Raw genomic sequence first — 23,396 nt, forward strand, 5'->3', positions numbered from 1 at the left:
AGTGCGTTGTTTACAATTCAACAACAAAATGATCCATATCAATTCAAGATTTCTCCAGAAATCACGCATCAATAGTTTTTTTAACATGTCTTAAGACGTAGAGTATTTGTACCATATGAACAAGAAACATGGAAAAAACTTTACTTAGACGACAGGAATAGTTTTGTTTTCATTTCTCTCAATTAAGACATCTGCCGTATTCGCTTAACGGGCTGGTCCTCAGCAATGGCTAAACTGGTCAGACTGTCACTGGTGCTATAATTTTTTTATATCCACGGTTAAATTTCCCCTATTTTTTTTATTGAAGGAATCAATTTTTCAATAAACAAGCTGTGTTCAGGGTAAATGGCTGGTTCTTAATCGAGATAACAGTGGAGATATCAGCTTCCTAATTTGCAGTAAATTTGCGACTATTTAAAGCGACGTAAACATAACTTCGAGCTTCTTGGCCGTTGCTTGTTCAAACTTCTCATTTTCCGAATTTATTTTGATAAAGAAGAGAAAAAACGATAGTTCTTTATGCCTGTTACAAGAATTGTCGAGAACTAATTACGATGGCAGGATCAGGATTGAAGTAGCAAGAACTCCTTCCATCCGCCATATTGGCGGGCCGCCAAGGTCACTCGAAATCGGCCTTCTCGATATTTTCCAAAGTAAAAGGAATTGGAACTTTTTAACATCCATTTCGCTGTTAGGACTCTACAACAAGACTGCAAGCCAAATTTCAGCAAAATCGGCGAGGTACCGTGGCCGCGACCTTTTTATATAGCTCGAAAATAACTGAGTATGACTCTTAACAAGTTTTTGTTACTCCTAAATGTTGCGTGGGTAAATAGAGGATTGTATTGCATTGCATTGCATTGCATTGCATTGCATCGCATTGCGTTGCCTTGCCTTGTCTTGCCTTGCCTTGTCTTGCCTTGTCTTGCATTACCTTGCCTTGCCTTGCCTTACATTGCATTGCACTGCATTGCATTGTATTTTATTGTACTGTTTATTGTACTGCATTGCATTGCATTGCACTGCATTGCAGGAGCTCGGGCTGCAGGGATTCCATTCAGAGGACAATGCGTTATACAAATAAATCTGAAAGTTAATGGCCCTTCCGTTCCTGCCTCGCCGCCAGATCAAACATATGTTCCTTCGCCTTCAAGTTGACGCCCAAAATGAGCCCGGCTGCAGAACCTCGTCAGCTGCATGAAACGACAATGGATCGAAAGCACAATTTTCCTATCAAAGAAAACGAGTGTCTACAGACAAGAGTGGCCATTAAAGACGATTCTTTGGTTCCTCAAGGATCCACAGATTGGTCGAACATACCCGTCTATGAACTCAAAACAGTTCTTTCGGGGTGGGGGAGGGGAGGGGCTTTTGTTAGAAATGAATCCGAGTAGTTGTCGATACATTTATTTCTTCGAAATCACCTTTTGACATTTTTAGGAACCTCCACGATTTCTCACATCTTTAAAGGAGACGCTTTACTTTTCACATTCAACTTTTAAGCCATTAGGAAGAAAGCTCGTACATGCAAGGGTTTAATCTGACTGATAAACATGTTTTTTTGGTTCCTTTTAAACATGTTTTGTTAAAAGCCATGCAGTCGGTCACAGTTTATAAAAGAACTAAGAAACTTACTCCTTATGCGTTACACTCAAGAGCTTCAAGTTCCGAGAAGCACTCCACGCGTCTCGTGTTTCTTTTAGTACTTCAGGAGTGTTGTGCTGAAAGAATCCCCTGATACATTACTGCCAGTATATTACCAAAACCTCCCACATAACTTCTTTACAAGGACACAAGTGCTAATCACGAAATTATAAAGAGGCAAGTCGGTTAAAGAAGCAATCCCGTTCCTCGAGTCTTTGTTCTTTACTGCGCAAGCTTGACGAAACGAGCGACTCCTGAGAGTTCCGTTGCAGGTTTGATTTTGATTGGTTTTAGCAAAAATGAACCGATATTTTTAGACTTCCAGTCGGATCTTTTTCAAGGTCGCTCTTTAACCGACCGCAAGTCAAGGGGAACGACGACTCTGGATACGAGGTTGTTAAAGAAGCCCGCCTATCATGCACATGACCCAAACAACATGTTTTCATTCATAGAACCTAAAACCCATGTCTTACTTTTAAAGGAGCTCAGTCACGGTAATTTGAGTTATTTTGGCCACATACAAAATTACCTTTAAATGGTAGGAAACCTGAAAATAACAGTTTAATAAGATAGAAAAACACCAAAGAGATAATGATAAACCATAAAGGAACAAGGATGGCTAAGGATGGAGAAGATTAAGACGGATTACATGTAAACAACGAATTTGAAAAAAAATTGAGGCTAAACTTTTCAATATGCGCAAACCGTGACTTAGCTCCTTTGAGATAGTTACTTCATAAGCCCAGTAAAGCCATAAAAGGGATGCTATAATGAGTTACACATGCACATGGCTGTAATGTCAAAATGAAAAATCCCAATAGACTTTTTGAAAGTATGTACGCGTGTATTTTAAATGTTGTTTTAATCTTGTTGTTTTAGGAGCGAAGGTACTCGGTCATAATGTTTAGCACTGTTGACCAAAACTGCAGCCCAATCTCCGTAACAAGGTCCAGCTGTATATTATTTCCTAAGAAATAAAAAGACCACATTGTCGAACTATCGTTAGCTATGACATAAACTTAAGGACGGTGCCTACTTTTGTTAGTGCGCACACGTTCTGCGCATCACGCAAGGTATGGTTTAAGCGCCACGCGCGCGCTGGGTTGACATGAGGCAATCAACTACGCTACCAAGTACACGACTAAATTGAAAGCAAAATTTTCCTGCTGTGACCAAATCAAGTTTAATGAACCTGTACTTAAACCACGAACACCAGAACAGCAGCATATCGCTAACCACTAACTGTTAACTTCTTCCAGCTGAAAAACTAGCTGTAATCTGTCGAAAATGATACTGAAATCCAACTGTAAACATGTGCCTGCAGATGGCGTAATGCGCGTGCAAAACAAGTGCGAGATAAGCATATGTTTTACTTACTGGGGAGGTGACAGGAAAAAATGTAACAAGCACCGTAAAAGGTTTCAAAAAGATCAATAACTTTAAAAAACGCGTGGTTACCCCTATATTTTATGTTATGAAATGGAACTGGCAAGCCTATTCAGCACGTGATTAGTTTCTGGTTGTGAGCAAAAGATATTTAGACTGTATTTTAGCTGAAACAGAGGAAGGCTGTCAGAGACGCTAAAAGTGCTGTTGCAACGATACCAAAAATGGTTTTTATGTTACCATTTACCATGTAGTTTTCAGATCTTAATAAAATTGTTTGCTTTTCTGTATGTAAAGGCGAATTCTAAATACCCTCTCCTTCTGTTTTCAGAAAACTGCTGATGTCAGCATTTTGTTGAGATTCAAGGCTAATTAACTCGGAAAACTGCGTGGCTACCCCATTTTTCTTCGTGGATTCCAATAGCCCTCGCAAAGATCTACTTTTTCCGCGTGGTCCTAACCTGGCGCAAAAACCTTTGTATTTAGTAGGCACCGTCCTTAATACTCGGAAAAGAAGACAGAAATATCTGATAGGGATGAACAGAAATACGAGTCGTATGATTTCATACCAAGTTATATGTTATACCAAGTTGTATAAACAACTACTATAAATGTTTATTTTAAAGGGCAATGATATAGGTACTGAAATTTCCTAATAAAACTCGTATTGAAAGAGAAGCTAATGGATCAGCGGCTCTCAAGTGGCTACTGGATTATAAATAATGAATATTCATGCTCATTAACAAACTGATTACAGGTGAACTTACTGTATTGATTAGCCCCGCTTTAAGCTTATAAACATCGACAAATTGTCAATAATACACATCTGGAATCTTTATAGCTGCCATCTAGTGTCTAACGACAACCCAAGACGACAATATAAGGTTTGAAACTATTTTGTAAAGCTGAACGTCCAACGAAAAAGTAATTTGAATGCAGACTTTTCTTCCCCTTTCTCCTTACTTCCATTTTCAGAAAGTAAGTTCACGGGTTAATTCTATACTACGTGGGTTGGCTGAAACATGTTTTAACGAGACATGCGATGGCTATGTGCTACCACCTCCAAGAATTCTGGAACAATTTAACAACATTTAAGCAAAGGAAAGCAATGAAGATACAGACGAAATCATCAGACAGTTGTCTATTTAACAATTAGACCCGTAGCCCGCAAGGGCTACGGGTCAATAGCCCATGAGGCGAAGCCGAATGGGTTATTGACCCGTGGACCTTGAGGGCGAAGGGTCTAATTGTTTTAGTATCACCCAACTAGTCGGACACAAAAGGCAATAATAAAGTTAGCAAATGCAAGTTGACAAAATACTTGTTTGGGAATATATAAAACGAAAGAAAGCGTCACGCTCGATTGCGCCAATTTCGCTACTCGAGGACTATTACTAATAGTCCTCTACCAGCGTAGCCAATTAAAATGCAGGATTTGCATTAGTCCACTAGTTGGGTGATACTAACAATGAATAGCCTTTTCCAACCTCGATTCCTTTGAGTAGAAACCTGTACTTTTTAGAAGTAATCCACGTAAACTAGTAATCTTTAAATATCGATAGCTTTCAGTTCGAATTTCTCAGGGAGGAAATTATTCCAAACGGGAGTAGAACCTGTGCCATTTAGCCTGGGTAACAACAACGTGTTCTAATCAATCACTTAGATATTGGAAGGTCGTATCACTAGATTCAGAAAGAACTAACTAGTTTACAAATACGACAACTCGTACCGCTTTTCCTTTTTGGGGTTTTAGTTTTATAACCACTTGCAAACAGAATTATCCATTCCGCAATCTACCAATACTTTTTTTATACAAATGAATATTTGAAAGATCATGTATTTGAACTGCAGAGAAAGATATGAGGACATGATCCAACTGAGCTATCAAGCCATCTGGAAGCTGGTCAGTATGTGAGTTTGTAATATACCCGTAGATGATTAAGAATGCAAATGAATATACGATAGTTCAGTTGGTAGAGCACTGCACCGGTATCGCAGAGGTCATGGCCGGGTTCGAATCCCGTTCAGACCTGAATTTTTTCAGGCTTTAATTTCACAACTGCTTAGCTTCAGTTGTGTGCATAACTGCGATGATCAATCTTGTCTTCATAAGTATTTTTTTATAGTATATATGTTAAGTGTTTTTTTAAATATGAATATTAATTTTAGCGCTCAAAAGCGACTAATGGGTTAAAACACGAATATTACAAGTATTGACAAACAGGTTACACACGCATTGATTAACCCTACATTCAAGTTGTTTATTATCGGCATATTATTGACAATAGACAGGAATCTTCTCTGCTTGAGGACAACTGAGGACTTCAATACAAGGTTTGAAACTAGTCTGCGTTATAAAACTGACAGTAGAGAGCAAAAACGAAGAAGTTATTTGCGATGCACATATGTATTTTGCCTCCGTTTCACTGCGTCCTTTCTCAGAGTATTTGTCATAAGCCAATTTAATGGGAAGTGGAGTAACGTAAAATTCACAGAAACACTCTAGATATAGTTGACACCGACAATAATTGCAAGAAAAGAAAAGGAAAATACTAAAAAAAAAACTCGGTTATTTTTCCTTGTTTAAAACCGAAGAATTTTATTTCCAAAGGTATATTTGCAAATACCACTGTATAATAGTTTGTGATTTTTGTAAGTTATACCGATCAACTAGAAACTTAAAATGAAGAAAGTTTATCTGAGTTTTAGATTACTCAGCAAAGAAACATTTCGACTCCCCGAGTTCCTAACGGAATCATAACCTTGGGTGACTGTTGGATGTTCTAATTAACCACCACGATATACTGATAGGATCTCTCCATGGCGAGCAGCTTCGTGCAAACATGTTCTACCAAGTTGCTAGGTTCGATTACGTCTTAAACTTAGCAATCCGGCTTAACATTGACTTAATCGAAGCTGCCATTCCTCTTCCATAAGTTAATCTTCAATTTGGCTTTAAAAACAAAATTTGCTTGTAATCGTCCCCTACAGGTATAAGGCATGAAGATAGAAAAGATTTTATAAACTCTTGTTTTTAGGTCATCGTAGCTTCAGATTAAGAATATAACACAAACAGCGGTGATAAACATGGTATTCTAACGAATTTTAATCATTCGGCTTTAACTGTAAAGAAAAAATTCCTACGCCCACAACAATCACTCGATCGGTTCAAAAACGCTGGTAAACCTAGAAAAGTGGTTTCTCCGCCGAACAGTACAGTTTCGTCTCCAAATGTGAAATCAGAACGGAAAAATAAAGATAAACATTTGTTTTACGGCTTTGCTTCTTTGTAAATTTGCCCTGATTACCCAAAATGCACCTTAGAGCGTGAACTCCTCTATTCTGATGGAATGTTTTTGCCGGTGTTTTTGAAACCTTTTCGACCTTTTTCCTCCGACGTTTTCCTCTGTGGTGCTTTCTCCGACGACACATCTAAGTTTATATCAAAAATCTACAGACAGAGAACACTCCGAAGAGCTCGTCGACTTTCAAACACAAACGTTTGACAATCGTACATACGGTGGCAATCTGTCACGCAACCTTTTAATGGCAAGTGTACTTCTCGTGACAACCTGTTGACAACTGTCAATTAGAGGTAATTAACGCAAAAAAACGTTTTTCGTTTATACCTTTGCCTAGAATCAATCTTTTTTCATAGAAATTTTTTAAATAAAAGATTGCAACAAGATCTATCTGAAAAAGCGAAAGACAGTTTTTTTGAAAAATGGTAAAGTTTGGGGTATACTGATACCTTAATCAATTGATGAGAAATGAAATTGACTCTTGTCCAACTTACTAGACCTTAGTGTGCAAATACTGCATAACATGCATTGTTTCTTTCAGTCTTTATTGCGGTTTTGAAATCGTAAACAAAATTGCGAGGATCATTTTTCTACTTGATAAGATATCTCTCTGTCATTACACGTGCTGTGATTGGTCAATTTAGCAGGTCTTATTCGACTGCACTGCCCGCTAAAATATGGCGCAGTCTGCCAAGTTGTTTGCGAAATTTTCGTAGAAGTCTGGGTCAAAGTGAGTTATGATTGGTTGACTGGCTTGTAATTTACTTATGTCACCTACAGCAACGTAAGCACAGCACAAGCATAAGAAGAACGAAACATTATACGCGAAGACTTTCGCAATGCTTTTTTCCAATTATTACTTTCTTTTCCAAAACTGATCAAAAAATTAAAACCAATATAAATCATTACTTATGTAGTAGAAGTTTCATTTCGTTTATCTTTAACACAGTGCCAGTTTTCCGACCAATTGTTTTCTTTCGTTACTTATGAACCACACGTGTCAGTTCAAAATATGCGGCTGTCAATCGTACGCAGTTTAAAACAGCAACATTTAATAAAACCGCTTAGGTTCTGTACACAAAACCAGTGGCAATACATAAAATTATCAACAGGATCAGAAAGGTCGCTCTTAGAGCTTTGATGAACAGAAAATAAAGCACACCCAAAAGAAAACATCCGAACAAAATCCTGAGGTTGATACATGAAAGACTGAACGAAGACTTCCTTTGGACTTCGAATGGTTTACTTGCTGTAATATAATCGCGGGAATTAAAACAACTTTGGTCGTTGTTCTAAAAAACACGGTAAGAAAGTAAATATTGATATTTTTTCCGAATAAGATACTGAAAACTAAGAACAAAATGTTGTCGCAATTTTGCCCTTTGCGCTGGCAAATATAATCATTGCCTACAAATGTAATGGTGGGTATAGAATGACTTAGCTGCTACTAAGATAAAGTGGAATATATATATTTTTTCAAGGCTAGATACAGATGTAACTGAGAGATGTTAGAGTATCGTTGTACCCGTGTCCGGGAAGTTAAAGATCTCTGGATTAAAAAAAAGACAGGTCCAAGTACCGTTGGTTGCTGAAAAAACTAATGAAATCTACTGAGGACAGGTTTTTTTGGCTGAAATTGTCTTCTTTCACCAATTGTGTCTACTGAAAATAGAATTCCCCCAAAAAATAATCATAATATTAATAAATTGGATAATTGAAATCCGGAGAGCTCTCGAACGGATGAAAGGGTTTGACCCAAACAAAATATTAATGAAATCTAGTGATTGTCATATATTTATTTTACGTGTCTTGGTCCTCGCAATTCATCACAACTCATGGCCACCCGAGGACTACGAGAGTACCCTACTACAACGTCAATTCTATCTCTGACCAATTTTTAATTAACTATCCTCTTCGTATTTTTCTACACTAAAATATTTTTAATTGGTTCTTTCCGTTGATTTCAGTATATTAGAAAAATCCTGGTAATTGCTTCAACACAGTGCTGCAGGTGTATCAGTGCAACAGGCAGAAATCCTAAACTTGTACAATGCGTCGTTTATCACACAAGCTAGTCTGTTGAATGAGAAACACTGTAATTTCAAATTAATTTTCAATTTTTTACGCTTCTGTATCTTGAAGACCAATATCATCAACGCTAGAATGACTAAAACTTCTAATTTGATAAGGTTTTTCAATCCTTCCCGAATAATTATGACACGAAAAACGTTAATTTGTTTTCTTCTTTAATATAGCTCCCGCAAAAGCGTTAAAGTTTTCATTCATTCATGTCAATTTTTTGATTATTGAACTGTGGTCTGTATCCCTCTGATAGGGTGCCGTTATTCTCTCTAAAAGTGACGATAAGTTTCTATTGACCTGTGTCATTGGGCAAGTGAGTCACTTGACAAATTCTCCAAATAGTGACCGACAACTAATTTTCCCCCACATGGTGGCTCAAAATTCAATTAAATAGGTTCAAGCTAGGCACATGTGACTATTGATTCCACTTGGCGTGTCCGTTGTCAAGATTCATCTGTTATTATACAAAACAGCCGCTATTTTTCATTGAGCTGAAAGCTTCCTGAGAGCTTCCTAAAATAATATATATAAAGAAGAATCAATAAGTCGAGTTGGTGCGTCGCTTGTAGCTTGGGATTGTACCGTTTGCACAGTGGGTGCGCAATGCTCATGTGTAAGGCAAGAAACTGTTGGAGTCAGGTGACTTCTGACGTCATGAACTAAGGATATGGCTTATTTCTCAAACTTACATTAATAGAATAATATGGGGATCAGTAGGGTGAGTGGGAAAGGAAGGTTGTAAAAAAAAACACAAATTTCCTCCAACATTTTAGAGAATGCTGGTACAACATATGTAGGCGACTACATGTCAGCAATAATAACAAAGCGAGTGAAATGGTCAGTATTCCACGGCCTCACGTTTGTAGTGTCAGCAAGCGAAAGAAAGATTCCATGCGTGATACGTAAAATCCTGGTAACTAACTGGCCTTCTTTGCAGGGAATGCCTGTGGTGTCCAGTCTTCTTTTCCTACTTTCCATCCATACCGCTGACTTCTGCCAAGTTATAAAGCCTATCAAACAGCATGAGCTTATTGGTCACGTGATGAAAGCGATGCAAGAGACCAGTTTTGAGATATGCACCTATCGCTGTGAACTTGACGTCAAATGTTTCAGCGTTAATTTCCACACAAAGACTGGGAGATGTGAATTCAACTACGGAAGTAAAGAAATGTTTCCTCAAGATTTCAAGGAGAGCCGAGACACGCTGTACATCCACAACATCAGGAAAGACATGAAAGATCCATGCAGGCTGCTGTACTGTCTGCATGGCGGCTCATGCTACCCGCTGCCGCAGCCATACTGTGTGTGTAATGTGGACTTCACAGGATCAAGATGCCAAAACATAAGTAAGTTGAAACTTTGTTTCGTGCTCTTATCTTTCCCAAAACCTCAGCTTGGAAGGTCAGAGCCTATTATTAGTGTCGAACAAAAATTATTCACAGCCAACTCAAACGCAAAGGGAGGATCATGAACTTTTGCAAACTAAGTAGGTACTTTTTTATTCAAAGCAAAAAATGTACTGCTTTCCTTAGTACTCTTTCTCTCCAGCTCTGCCGTTGGAAGCAGAAAACAACAACAAAACGCCTGCATAAAAGAATCAATTATCAAATTTTATTCACAGCCCACTTAAATTCATACTAAGGGAGAAACATTGACTTTGCAATTGAGTTAGTTCTGGAAACAATTTAAAATGGACTGCCTCCTCGATCCTCTTTGTCTCTAGCTCTGCCACTGAAAGCAGTAGGAATAGAAGACGATAACAAGATATTCGACGGTCAGCTGACCTCCAGCACCTCACCAGTCGGACACGAGGCATGGAGGGGCCGACTTCACGGTCCGGGGAGCTGGAAACCAGTGACAGGAGACTTGGCACCCAATTTTAACATCAGCTTGTTTTCACCGGTGAATGTAACTTATATTGCGACACAGGGATCCCCGACGGAAGACTGCTGGACAACGACCTTCAGGATATATTATAAGATGCAGGGGGGATCGCTAAAACAATACCCAGAGGTATATATCATGGTGACTAGCCGTAAGTTTGTCACGTGACTGTCTCTTCTTGATTGGTATGTGAAGTCATTAGTTAAAGAGATTAGCAGTTTTTAACCTGAGTGTCCAAAAAATGCGATCAATATAACAAATCAAGGCAAACTTTAAGAGCACAGCGAATCAGTCCACACATACCCGCCTAGCGCCAAGTGGGGTTAAATGCGTGTGTCCTCCATCGTGGTTAGTTTTGGTCATACATGGACGTTTATCTCATTGGCTGGGTTGGTGACTCGAAGTTTTAAACCAACCACAGAACAGCCCAGCTCAATTCTTTAGTATCTTAGGAAGTTAATTGAAAACCGCTCTTAGAACAAAGTAAATCAGCGTCAATTGAGGGACGCAGAGGATCACGCAACGAAGAATAAAACTGCTTAGCTTGTCTGATGACAGATCTCTTGCTCAGGCAATGCTTGTACCAGAGGTCACTCTAAGCGTAAAAGAAAACTGATCGCAAAACTGATACTACGGTTCAGTACGGCACTACAGCAAACGGGCAAAATTTATTAACTAAATTAAAATTTCAACAGACAACTAGCAAAGCCCAGACTTCTTCAGGGTCTAGTACTATCTTTGTTGGACGTAAAAAGTGTAATTTTCACTGTACTCATTAATTTTCCTCTCCTTTCTTGCTTTTCCAGATCATCGCAGGCAACACAGACAGGGATACGGTGATTTATCACCCCCTTAAACCGGCACTTGTCCAAATCGAATTTTTAAGTATTCAACCATACTCTTCCAACAGATGCATCGGTCTTAGAGTGGAGTTATATGAATGACATTTTCAACTTGAAACGGCAAACGAAAGCTGCCTTCACATTCATGATTCAGGCACCTTTCACGTTGCTTTATAATCGGGTGAAGCAGCAAAGTTCCCTTCAACATTTCCGTTGCAAAGATATGAGACAATTAATTCGTGCTTTTAGTTTCACATCATAGAGTCATGATCGATGTACCTTGAAGGAAAGGAGAGCACTCTGACAATTCTTGGGCCTAGTTCACACTAGCGACATAACGACATTAGAAGGACGTTACGCTGTTATGATTGCAGTGTGAACATTCTTACTTAATGACATAAAAGCAACAGAACACCACGAACTTAACGACATAAAAAAATCGATCTTTTTCCTAAGTCTCTATGTCGATGTTCACATTAACGACATGGTTATGTCGTTTATGTCGGTATGTCGCTGGTCTGAACTAAGCCTTTCTCTTCTTTCGTTCTCTCCAGGCCTCCCGCGAGCATCATACACGTGACTCGATGAAGGACACTAACTTCAGTTAATCACTTGTTAATTACTCCACAAAAAGAAAACGTATATCGAAGCGATCTGTCTAGCCATGATTGTTTACATCGCATCTCCCATTTAGTAACATTTTTCAGTAAGGAGAAAAGCAATGATATAACTAGAAATAACACGCAATTTATTTCCCGAGATTTACTCATTGTACCGAGTTAAAATTGAACTGCTGCAAGGCTGTGTGGCTATAGGATTGGTTATCTCTCCTTACATTTCTTTGAAACTTGATAAACTCCGATTTAACACTGAAAAACGTGAACTATCATTAGCTTTTGGGCTTTTCGCATGCCTGTGCTGGGGACATCTTTCTCTTAACAGTTTTATTTACAGAGTGGTGCCACAGTCATCAGTTAATAAATTAATTAATTCTAAGTTTCATGGACGAAAAAAGGCCATCGTAAACAAAAATCGCCTTCAGGAATACACCGGCATTAGTAAGTGAACGTTCATACTACCGTTCACGCTACTCAGTGTTCACCATCGTTTCACCCCAGCTTCGATATTTTTTCTCAGCACTTATGCAATAGATGCACGCTTGCCACAGAGCGGTAAAGAGCCGTTTTCACTATTACTAGCATACCTTCCCTACCCGCAGTTCAGGTATATTAGGGACCGTTCATTTTTTATGAGGGAGGGGGGGCTGGTGGGATTTGGGAAGCACCATTTAAAAATCGCATGACCCCCCCTCAGCTTACCAATTTTTTCACATGGCCCCCCCTTATAGCGGTCATTTTTTGGGATGGCCCCCCCCCAAAAAAATTGAACAAACAATATTTAGATTTCAACTTTTTTAATATTTCTCTATTATCCCCCTACTTCACGTTATTGTGCTCACTATGAAGACAATATTTACAATCTCTGTACGACAGAGAGCTGTTTTTTAAAAAACAAATCAAAAGAAAGAGAAGTCAATTTCGGATCTCCTAGTTATGGCTCGCCCTGAGCGTGTGGCATTTGGCCTCTCATTGGCATCTTCCTCATCTGGATTGATGAATGCAAGAATGACGTCACTTGAGTCATCTCCTCCCCCAGAGTCAATGGCATCACTGTCATACTCATCATAGTCACTTTCATCCGTTTCACTGCTGTCAGCACTTGCCCTGTTGTCATTTTGTGTCAATGTCCTGGCATTTCTCAGTGTTGGTTGGCCAGCTCTGAGAGGACTCTTCTGCTGCAAGCATGAATGTCTTACAATTGCCTTTACTTTCTCACTCTTGCTGCTTTTCAAATGCTGCTTCAGCCCGTGGTGGTTTGAGTACTTGTTTAGTTCTGGAACACGTAGCTTTTTAAGCTTGGTTAGACCTTCGCACAACTCAGTCCAAGGATAATCCTCCTCCCTACTTAACTTTGCCTTTTCTTCTGCTCTCTTTTTCCTTTTAAATTCCAGCACTTCAAGATGCTGAGGATAATCCATCACAAACTTCGATTTGACAATAAACTTATCTGCAAATAGAGCAACGCTCTCTGGGTCAGATAAAACCAGCCTGCCACTTCCATGCTCTTTCTTCTTTATATTGTTAATCCAATCGGGGAAAGAGCGTATTACTACATGAGCATCATGAAAGAGGCTCATTCCAAAATGCGCAATAATGGCGAAAGCGACGAGTCGTTTAAGAAAAGGTTTACAGCTGAACGATCCAGGCAGTTTGACATCTTACAAGCAAAAGAAGCAATTTTTCTAGGTGCGGATGGCTGTTCAGAAAGGGCGAGTGAGTTTTCCATGCAACGGTACCAGTTGAAGCCCAGTGATGGAAGAAAACTGAACTTCTCCATCAAAGAGCACAGAGCAATGGTGGAAAAGTTGAATGTCATATTGAAAGATGTAAAGGAACACGATTCCACACTCTTTCAGTCCAATGGGCTTGCTTTAAAGCAGGGCGAAGAATTTGCCCACAGTTTTAATGTAAAACAGATCAAATGTACAGAAGCTAAGTTGATGAAGGTCACGCAGGACATGGAAGCACTAGAATATAAGAAGAGCAATTATAACAGCATATTCAAGGGCATACTCAAACAGCACATCAACAAAAGGAGAAGGAAAAAAGAAAACCGCAAAAAGTCAAATGAAAGAAAGAGGAAGCGGACTGAAAACAACGTCCAACGAGTTTATGGAATCTGTGTTGGAAACCCGCTAGGAAATGATCTTCCACAATGCCTTGTGTACCCTCCTAGAACGGCCGTCCCGGAAGAGTGTCTTAAAGTTGAGGATGTTGCCACGTCGATATGTAGAAGAGATGGGCCATACATCGCCCAGCTCTTGGAAGGGAATTATTTCACCAACGCTGCAAGAAGCAGAATTACCACCAACCTTGAGCGGGAAGTCAGAGATTATGTTTACACCTTCATGTACCCTGAAGAGTACACTCTGACGGAAAGCATTGCTGCTTCTTGCAGCATTGGTGAAAGAGACTCCCATAGCAGCACAAGCGGCGACGAAGAACTCGACGACAGCGGAGATGAAGATGAGTGCCGGTGAAAGTTGCATTCGAAAATAACAGTGTTAAATACTTCTTTTCAGTAGCTACAAATGCTTTTTGTCGCCAAACGTTTTTTTAAAGCAGAAGGAAAGTTTGTAATAAATTTGTATCCTGCCTTCTATGTTTATTCTATAGCAATTTTTTTGATATTCAAACATTATGCCATTTTAAAGTTTTACTAAAATATTTCACGTGACCCCCCCTTTTTCCCTTATTTTTTTGGGATGACCCCCCCTCGAAAGCCATTTTTTTTCGCATGGCCCCCCCCCAAATCCCACCAGCCCCCCCAACCTTATAAAAAATGAACGGTCCCTTATTTAGTAATGAATATTTGTAATGTACAGATTTATTACTAACGATTATTGAACTTGCTCAAAACAAGGAAATGACCTGCTTGATTACACTGTGAAAAATCAGTTACTCAAAAGAGTACTGGAACCTAGTCTAGTTTTGTGATTTCTTTAATTTATTAAAGCTACATTAGAAAGTTTCAGAAACAAGCAGTAAAACGCAATAAAAACGCAGTTTATCTAACATGATGTCTGTGTAAGTCTTCAGTTAAAGCAGCAGCCGTGCCATTGTTAATGAAATGCATTACATTATTTTGTCATATTTTTGAAACCCCTTTGATTACTTTCATGGCTGTACTTATCACCGTCTTTAAATAAGCTAAGCTGTTACCGTTCGAGTTCTCCCGACACCCAGAGTCTTTGGGATTTAATAGTCATACTAAGCTCTAAGTCGGTGGCTTGTTATACCAACCGCAGACGACTGATGAACCCATCTCCCCACCGCCAAACTTCCCCATGCATCTCACTCCGAAAACCTGGGCATTCAGGGCAAACATTGGGTACTAGTGTCTAAAGCCACTTAGAGCGCCTGTTATATATATCATATTAGATGTTTTGGTGTGTAGTATCGCTGTATATTTTTACGACCTGTGCCGTATTTTGACGAGCCCGTAGGGCGAGTCAAAATACAAACAACGAGGAACAATACATAGCACTTGTTCATTCATATACTCGTTGAATTTTCGTCCAAATAGCCTTACTTGATGCAATCACTGGATCGATCTCGTAAGAACTCTAACTTTTGAAAGCCACTGAGTCCTTACAATTGTTTTACAGGTGTTGGTGTTATTCAGATGTTGCGTGCACTCAAATATTACGCAACAGTTTTTTATTCCTTTGAAAAAATCAGTGGCGGAATGTCAATAACGTCTGTGATGTCATAACCACGCTAACTGCGTTCGACGAAGTGGAACGCAAACCTAATTTTGACCTGTGGCTTTTCAGAGTTGGTCTGCCTGTGCACGGTTCTAGGCCGAAAAAAAACCACATTCCTGTAAGGGCACCAAAATGGCCACCCCGCTTGATTTTTGCAGGGGCATGTCACGGTTAGTAAACTGGTGCTGTTTAATGCTAAGACATGTGATAAGGCATGTGGCGAACATGTGAGTATGTGAGCAGGCCATGTGAGCTCGTCTTTCCGATGGATCTTTTCTTTGACTTCTTTCCATTCGGTCGCCGTACGCCTGGCTATTATGTGCTCTCAGCGTTAAATTTTGGCGAATTTAACCGCTTCGACGGCAGCATTTATCGCGATCTGAGGGAATTGTCCTTGTTTATTAACACGACTTGGCTTTGGGATGATAACCGTGGGAACAGCTACATTTTGATTGCATTTGTTGATTAGTTCCTGTCGCGACAGATAGTTCAGTCTTTATCCGGTCGAAATTTTATTGTTTGGAATCGGTGGAAAAGTACTCGGAAGGCAAGATCCATAAGACTACTTTATTCATCAGGGGAAATACTCGAATTAGTCGCGAAACGAGCACGCGACTGCAAATGCTAGCTTTGAATAATGTACGTAATTTAAATATTCTATGAAACTTGAGAGACCACAGAAACTGGCAGCGTCACGCAACGTATCAACAAATCGTGACCTCTTCACTAGCATGGACTTTGACACTATGCATATCTGACTGTAAAACCTCGGTTGCTGCTGAAAAATGTTGATTTTAGCAATAGACAAAGGTTGAAAGTCAGCTAGTGAAATCATTTACTTGCGATATATAATTGTATATTAAAGTGAGAGCGTCGAACGCACTCTCATAATCTCTGATTACTACTAGTTTAAATAGTTTCATGCAAACCTTGCTTTGCAATCAGAACACAAATTAAAAAAGAATATAAATGAGTGCATGCTCCCACACATCAGAAGACTTCTGGTTTAAAGGTCTGATCGTGAATGCCATAATTTCCCGGAGACAAGATAGAATCAACTCTTTCGAGTGGAACCGTGAAATGTCCTTTTTCCTGTGAGCTTCTCACTGTTCGTATCCATACAGTTCTAGCCTCATTGCTATACATTTAAACCAACTTTTTGGCCTTATACGGATCCAGTCCACTGCTTGGAGAGGAGCTGAGAACGTTTTTGTCACCGTTGTATTTCTATCTGTATTCGCTTGGTATTCCTGAAAATGATCCAAATTTGACAGCGTTACTATGGAGATTGGGATGAGGGGGTTTACTGGGAGCTCGTGAAGATTATTGAAGTGCAGATCTAACTATGATCTAAGACATTTCTCGTTATTTAATAGTGAGAATTTTCCTTGGAAACAATAAAAAATTTCCCAGATTAGGGTCTGCAGGTTAAAGCTACCCAACCCAAAACCTGAAAATATGAAAAAGTATCATAAGTTATACAGTTCCAAAATACTAAATCATGTTTTTTTTAAGTCTTAAACAGAGAACCGAAGATTATAATAAAACTCAAGGTTAGATAGAAATAATCATCTAACCAGGAAAATTAACGCAAAAAAAGTAACATGACGTTTCGACGACTTCGATGTCATCATTGTCGAGTGAAATCTTTGAAATGCTGTTGATTAAGAACAAAAGACCGAAACTGAACACGCAAGCGGATTCCAATGATTCGCGCGAAACTTTTTACACGAATGTTTTCATGTAAAGTTTGCTAATTTTATTTTCTCGCATCCTAAATACTATAAATATGCCTTGCATGCCGTTATTTTTAATTCATTCATTCGACAATGATGACATGAAGGCGTCGAAACGTCATGTTACTTTTCTTACTTTGATTTTCCAGCTTAAATGTTTCTCGAAATCGTTTTTTATAGAATTAAGGGACCGTTCATTTTTTTATGAGGGAGGGGGGGCTGGTGGGATTTGGGAAGCACCATTTAAAAATCGCATGACCCCCCCTCAGCTTACCAATTTTTTCACATGCCCCCCCCCCCTTATAGCGGTCATTTTTGGGGATGACCCCCCCCAAAAAAAATTGAACAAACAATATTTAGATTTCAACTTTTTTAATATTTCTCTATTATCCCCCTACTTCACGTTTTGTGCTCACTGTGAAGACAATATTTACAATCCCTATACTACAGAGAGCTGTTGTTTGAAAAACAAATCAAAAGAAAGAGAAGTCAATTTCGGATCTCCTAGTTATGGCTCGCCCTGAGCGTGTGGCATTTGGCCTCTCATTGGCATCTCCCTAATCTGAATTGATGAATGCCCACAGTTTTAATGTAAAACAGATCAAATGTATAGAAGCTAAGTTGAGGAAGGTCACGCAGGACATGGAAGCACTAGAAAATAAGAGCAATTATAACAGCATATTCAAGGGCATACTCAAACAGCACATCAACAAAAGGAGAAGGAAAAAAGAAAACCGCAAAAAGTCAAATGAAAGAAAGAGGAAGCGGACTGAAAACAACGTCCAACGAGTTTATGGAATCTGTGTTGGAAACCCGCTAGGAAATGATCTTCCACAATGCCTTGTGTACCCTCCTAGAACGGCCGTCCCGGAAGAGTGTATTAAAGTTGAGAATGTTGCCGCGTTGTTATTTAGAAGAGATGGGCCATACATCGCACAGCTCTTGGAAGGGAATTATTTCACCAATGCTGCAAGAAGCAGAATCACCACCAACCTTGAGCAGGAAGTCAGAGATTATGTTTACACCTTCATGTACCCTGAAGAGTACACTCTGACGGAAAGCATTGCTGCTTCTTTCAGCATCGGTGAAAGAGACTCCCATAGCAGCACAAGCGGCGACGAAGAACTCGACGACAGCGAAGATGAAGATGAGTGCCAGTGAAAGTTGCATTCCAAAATAACAGTGTTAAATACTTCTTTTCAGTAGGTACAAATGCTTTTTGTCGCCAAACGTTTTTTTAAAGCAGAAGGAAAGTTTGTAATAAATTTGTATCCTGCCTTCTATGTTTATTCTATAGCAATTTTTTTGATACAAACACTATGCGTTAGTGAAGTGGGGTTCTATTTCGGTCCAGAAGCTCGAAAGTATGCGTTCAAAAACTTTTTCTGTTTCCGTTTCACTGCAAACCAAGACCAGCACGAGTTAGTTTAGAGTCCCCGGGACTGGAAAATATTTCGCAAGTTCCGGGAAACCGAGCCGAAGTTGATCAAAATCACGATGCGCGAAACGCGGTCTCGGCTACTGTTTCAGTGTTAAAGTGAAGTATGGCTATATTTCGGCCCACAACCTCGAAAGTGAGCCTTCAAAAAGCTTTGCTGTGTCCGTTTCAAACACTATGCCATTTTAAAGTTTTACTAAAATATTTCACGTGACCCCCCCTTTTTCCCTTATTTTTTTGGGATGGCCCCCCCTCGAAAGCCATTTTTTTTCGCATGCCCCCCCCCAAATCCCACCAGCCCCCCCTACCTGATAAAAAATGAACGGTCCCTAACAAACATTTTCTTACCTTTGGACTGTCGTGAAGAGTGCCAGTAAACCATTGATAACTATACCGTTCCACCCAGCAATCGTCGATTGGGGAACCTTGCGTAGCTATGGCAACAGTGGTTACCTTGGCTGCAAAGTTCACTCTCAAGTGCTCAGTATCTTTATTTTGGGTCGGCATCCAACAGGACGTTCCGTTCAGACGCCCTTTTGCTGCTTCATAACCAAGCTTTTCAGTGGAAGCTTCTATACTTGCGTCAGGAATGTGATTATTTTCCATCCCCAGGGCCTGAAGATCTGATAAAAATATTGGATTTTATCGTAGTAAGATATCTGACTACTGCTCGCCCCATTTACTCTTTTTTTATTATCATAAAGGTTACGAGCTGACGTTTCGGCGTCATCGTGACACCAGTCTCAAGGCAAAGCGAATAAATTAATGCGAAGATCTGATTTTGATAGTTCACAGTCTCTAAAAAATAGTATAATAACAAAGGTTCACAAGAATGGTGTCACTATGACGCCAAAACGTCGGCTTTTAACTTTAATATTCGCTTGTTTTTGTTTTAAAAAGTCATTATTGATCAAGAGTTTATTATTATATATTATTTAATTACCACATACTTAGAATACATACAAGACGACTACTTATACTCCTTAGGATACAGTGCGTCTACTTGCACCTCTCGCCTCTTTTATTTCACAGTGTTTCAAGAAGCTTTATTTCACTTATCCTTTAGATTTGCATTTCATCCACCCATCCATCCATCCATTCATTCATTCATTCATTGACCTTCATTCGTTCGTTTGTGAGTTCTTTCGTTCGTTCGTTCGTTTTTTCGTGGGTTGGGTTAAACATTTAATTTTAGCTAGCTGACATTCGTCGATCTCGTGTCACGTCATCTTACTACTCCTCGAGTGGAGTGAATTGCACTTGGTGTAAATATGACTCGCTTGATAAAAACTCTCTTACTTTGACAGAGAGGTCCACTGAATCCTTTCAGACACTTGCACTTTAAGCTAGGACTGAGAACACAAGTTCCACCGTTCTCACAGCGCATGCTCACGCAAGGATCATAACTTTCGCAGCGAAGTCCACTGAATCCTTTCAGACACTTGCACTCTAGAGAAGGACTGCTAACACAAGTTCCTCCGTTCTCACAGCGCATGCTCGCACAAGGGTTATAACTGCGAATCACCATACCCACGTAAAATGCTCCCTTCTGTTTCACCAAGTCACCAGGAAAGTATTCCTTGGTTGCGTCGTTCAGTTGACACGTTTTGCCCAATGAAATGTAGTTGACACTGAAGCATTGCGGCTCCAGTTCACAGGAAAATGTGCAGCTCTCAAAAGACTTGTGATTGAGAGTCCGCATCACGTGACCGGTGAGAACATGATCTGTAACTGAAAAACTGGAGCGACACTCGCTAGCAACACTGCTCCTGTAAAAGAGGCTGATGTAGAGTAAGACAAATTCCAAGTACAGCAACATCCTCGGTGTCTCTTGAAATAATCACAGGACCTGCAGTAATAGGATATAGTGTGTCGACATAGATTTTACTATGATATAAATATGACGGAAGTTATGAAAACGCGTTGAAAGAGAAGAGCGCTCTTTTACACTAAGTGATCCACAGACTTGGATTGTACGACTCCTAAAGGCCCAAATCCATCGTCTAAGCTACTCAAATGTACTTAAGACGAAGAGGAGAAGAGTGCAAAAAGGAAGAAAAGAGGGTTCAGGGAAAAAATAGCAATGAAGCAAGGCTGGTTACTGCGAAGAACACTTAAGACAGCAACAACATGCATGACAGAGTCCAAACTGAAAGCCAAGAGTTACAACCGTGGACGGCTGTTTCGACCAAAAGACTGACATTCCTAAGATTAGAACTTTTATATTTTAATTTCTAGACTACTTTTACACCAAGGTGAACTTTTCTTTAGCATGGTTTTCATAAAACCAGACATAAATACATATAGCAAAAAGTTGGGTCACATGCTAAACAAAAGAGCTAGAGTCTGTATACCTGAAAGACCTCTAAGAGGTGTATCAGTGTATGCGCTTCCTTAAACCGCAGATCTACTCACCTAGTGTGGGTGAAGTTTATACCCCAGAGCCCCCTTCCCACCTCTCCTACAGCCGCGATTATCCCGTACATGAATCGCAATTTAGCAATCAGTTGTCCTTAGGCCTAAATTCAACACTCGCCGACATTAGCAAACCGGCACGATTACCTTGCTCTGCACGTGCATTATACATTCCGGCGAACCGCGACGACGACATTTCTCGTTGAACTTAAAATTTATATTCAGCTCTAAAATAGTTTCACACGAAGAAAAACGGTTATGCAGAATGGATCCATACAGGTAATGTCGACAAAATGACGACGGGTGTTAGTATTTAAGGTTCGCAACAATTCAGTATTTTAGGGTCAGCTTACTAAGGGGTAAAGCAGAAGTTTAGTTTACGTTAACGTTGGTTTTCGGATTAGGGTTAGGGTTAGTCGTATCAAATATTGTTAGGGTCGCTCTACAAATATACCTTCAGGCATGAGCGATAACTTCACCCGTTATCTCCACATCCCTAAGTAAGTTAGTTGAGTGACACTTCGCGGTTCATAGTAGGTACGCATGTGTACCACGAAGCCTCTCCTATGCATTGTCAAATTTTGTAACTCACGAAAAACAAGCATCGAGGATTAACTCTTGAATGAAGCGGAGAGTACATTAGTTATTTAACAAACACAAAAAAATATTCCTCATCTGACTTAAAGTTAATTAACTGCGCTTGAGCTATTTATTTTCAGTCTTTTGAGTTTATAGATATCTCTTACCTTCAAAATTAAATTTCTGACGGATTTGTTTTGTGCCAGCTGAAAATTACTGTTTCTTCGCATTTGCGTTGGTAGCAATATTTATTTTATTCAACAGACCTCTGTTACAAACCCATGAACATCAGATTATTTGTACTGAGAAATGAAAAAATACTAAAGACTTATATGTTATGCGGGGAGTTTCGTCAAAATAAATTTTGGTAACGCAGTTAACGTTCAGTGGGTTTATGTTCAGGTTTTAGAGAGCAATATTCTGAGTTTCCCTTTGCAGAATGAAACAATGTTACTACTATAAAAACATGTTTATGTTTTGACGTAAGAAAAAATACTATTTTAACAGCTCTTTGTAAGAGCTACTACTGTTGAAGATGAGCTAAAAGCATTGAGAAATTTAAATACTTTTCTACGTCTGCGCAAAACCCGTAACAAATTAACCATAAGCGCTGACGGCAGAATATCTCAAAGATTTTATGATAGACTGAACTATAAATTAAGCTTAAATAACTACCAGTTTGTCACTTTTTTCGGTATTTTAGCCTTTCGTTCTTAGCGGCAGCGCCAGGGTGTAAATATTCAACCCCATCTTGTTTTGAATTTGTTTGGTGTTAGAGCGGGCGCAAATGAGCAGAAGACCTAAAGTTCTTCAACCTTTAAAAGGAACAAATTATAAAAGTAAATGAACGAGAAATGATTTACCTTGCTTAAACGCCACTTGTATCCTGGGTTTTCCTCTTGTTACTAACCGCAATTCTGAAATTACTGCTCCAATTTCCCCCTTCAGTCACCAGAAAATAACATTGATTTTAACTAATTTACTCAATTTGACAGGGTGAACTCAGTCTCCATTCGTTGGATTGACATTTCAAGTAGCTTTCCAGTAAAAGAACAACAAAGTAAGGTGCTATCGTTATTAAATTTAACCCATGCCTGGTATCAGCAAATAATGCAATAAAGGGGAAAATACGTGTTGTTTGACGAAAACCAGCATCTGTAGCTTGCCTCGGAACTAAACGGTTTATACTAAACATAAAACATGGCCTTCCATTTCTTTAGTTTGAAAGTTAACCCCCTAAAAGTGCAAGACTTCAATGTTTAATATGTCAGTAACGTGACGAAAATTATTACGGTTTTCATTGAGTAAACTATGACGTACATTGCTGTTTCATATTTTCGCTTGAACCAATTTCGCGAAAATGGGCGAATTTAGCGAGGCCTAATTTTGCAATTTGCCAGCTGATTTCCTGAGACTTCATCGAGACGACTTTGAAGTAGCCTATTTTAAAAACAGGAAGGTTATTTAATTGAACGTAGCAAAATTGTAAAAAAAAACAATGGTTTTAAAGATACTGAATACAGACCGATAGACAGCTGGCTTACCAGCAACACGTCGGTGTCTGGAACGATAATTATTCAAGCCCGCCGATAAATTCCTTGACGTTATTTCTCAATTCTATTTTACATTACTGACGGATCTTTTAACGATGTTTACAACTTAACTGTCAGTATACAAAGCCAAGTAATCGTTCATTAACAAAATACTGAAGTTACTAAAGCCATGCACCCGTAACAAGGCGCGACACTTTGATATAACTTA

The 23,396-nt window shown here is 39.3% G+C and overlaps 2 protein-coding genes across 3 annotated transcripts; one reads left to right on the forward strand and one right to left on the reverse strand.

Moving 5' to 3' along the window:
* Nucleotides 1–7,404: 7,404 nt before the first annotated feature.
* Nucleotides 7,405–12,142, forward strand: LOC110040383 (contactin-associated protein like 5-3-like). Of its 2 annotated transcripts, XM_020745622.2 has the most exons (4): nucleotides 7,405–7,636; nucleotides 9,352–9,760; nucleotides 10,138–10,427; nucleotides 11,105–11,887. In XM_020745622.2, exons 2-4 carry the CDS (start codon nucleotides 9,355–9,357, stop codon nucleotides 11,240–11,242), a joined length of 834 nt encoding a protein of 277 aa, XP_020601281.2. In that variant the 5' UTR covers nucleotides 7,405–7,636; nucleotides 9,352–9,354; the 3' UTR covers nucleotides 11,243–11,887. The 2 variants fall into 2 exon arrangements, with proteins under 2 accessions (XP_020601281.2, XP_020601275.2); XM_020745616.2 differs by lacking the exon at nucleotides 7,405–7,636 and having other exon boundaries at nucleotides 8,648–9,760; nucleotides 11,105–12,142.
* A 3,719-nt stretch (nucleotides 12,143–15,861) lies between these two features.
* LOC110040656 (uncharacterized) lies at nucleotides 15,862–22,592 on the reverse strand. The gene is made up of 4 exons (XM_020745931.2): nucleotides 22,499–22,592; nucleotides 19,941–20,490; nucleotides 18,990–19,264; nucleotides 15,862–16,717 (listed from the first exon to the last, which is right to left on the reverse strand). Exons 2-4 carry the CDS (start codon nucleotides 20,458–20,460, stop codon nucleotides 16,571–16,573), a joined length of 942 nt encoding a protein of 313 aa, XP_020601590.2. The 5' UTR covers nucleotides 20,461–20,490; nucleotides 22,499–22,592; the 3' UTR covers nucleotides 15,862–16,570.
* Nucleotides 22,593–23,396: the final 804 nt, after the last annotated feature.

Source organism: Orbicella faveolata, unplaced genomic scaffold (assembly GCF_042242905.1).
Source record: "Orbicella faveolata isolate gen_17 unplaced genomic scaffold, um_ofav_v1 contig_25, whole genome shotgun sequence".
Lineage (NCBI taxonomy): Eukaryota > Metazoa > Cnidaria > Anthozoa > Scleractinia > Merulinidae > Orbicella > Orbicella faveolata.

Excerpts from the sequence above, each read along its gene's own strand:
- LOC110040383 (XM_020745616.2), top strand. The coding sequence starts at position 9,220 with ATGTCAGCAATAATAACAAAGCGAGTGAAATGGTCAGTATTCCACGGC. Across the intron at positions 9,761-10,137 it reads ATCAAGATGCCAAAACATAA|CTCTGCCACTGAAAGCAGTA; the intron begins GTAAGTTGAAAC and ends CTTTGTCTCTAG. Across the intron at positions 10,428-11,104 it reads CGCTAAAACAATACCCAGAG|ATCATCGCAGGCAACACAGA; the intron begins GTATATATCATG and ends TTGCTTTTCCAG.
- LOC110040656 (XM_020745931.2), bottom strand. The coding sequence starts at position 20,460 with ATGTTGCTGTACTTGGAATTTGTCTTACTCTACATCAGCCTCTTTTAC. Across the intron at positions 19,265-19,940 it reads CAGTGGACCTCTCTGTCAAA|ATCTTCAGGCCCTGGGGATG; the intron begins GTAAGAGAGTTT and ends TATTTTTATCAG. Across the intron at positions 16,718-18,989 it reads CTCTTCACGACAGTCCAAAG|GAATACCAAGCGAATACAGA; the intron begins GTAAGAAAATGT and ends GATCATTTTCAG.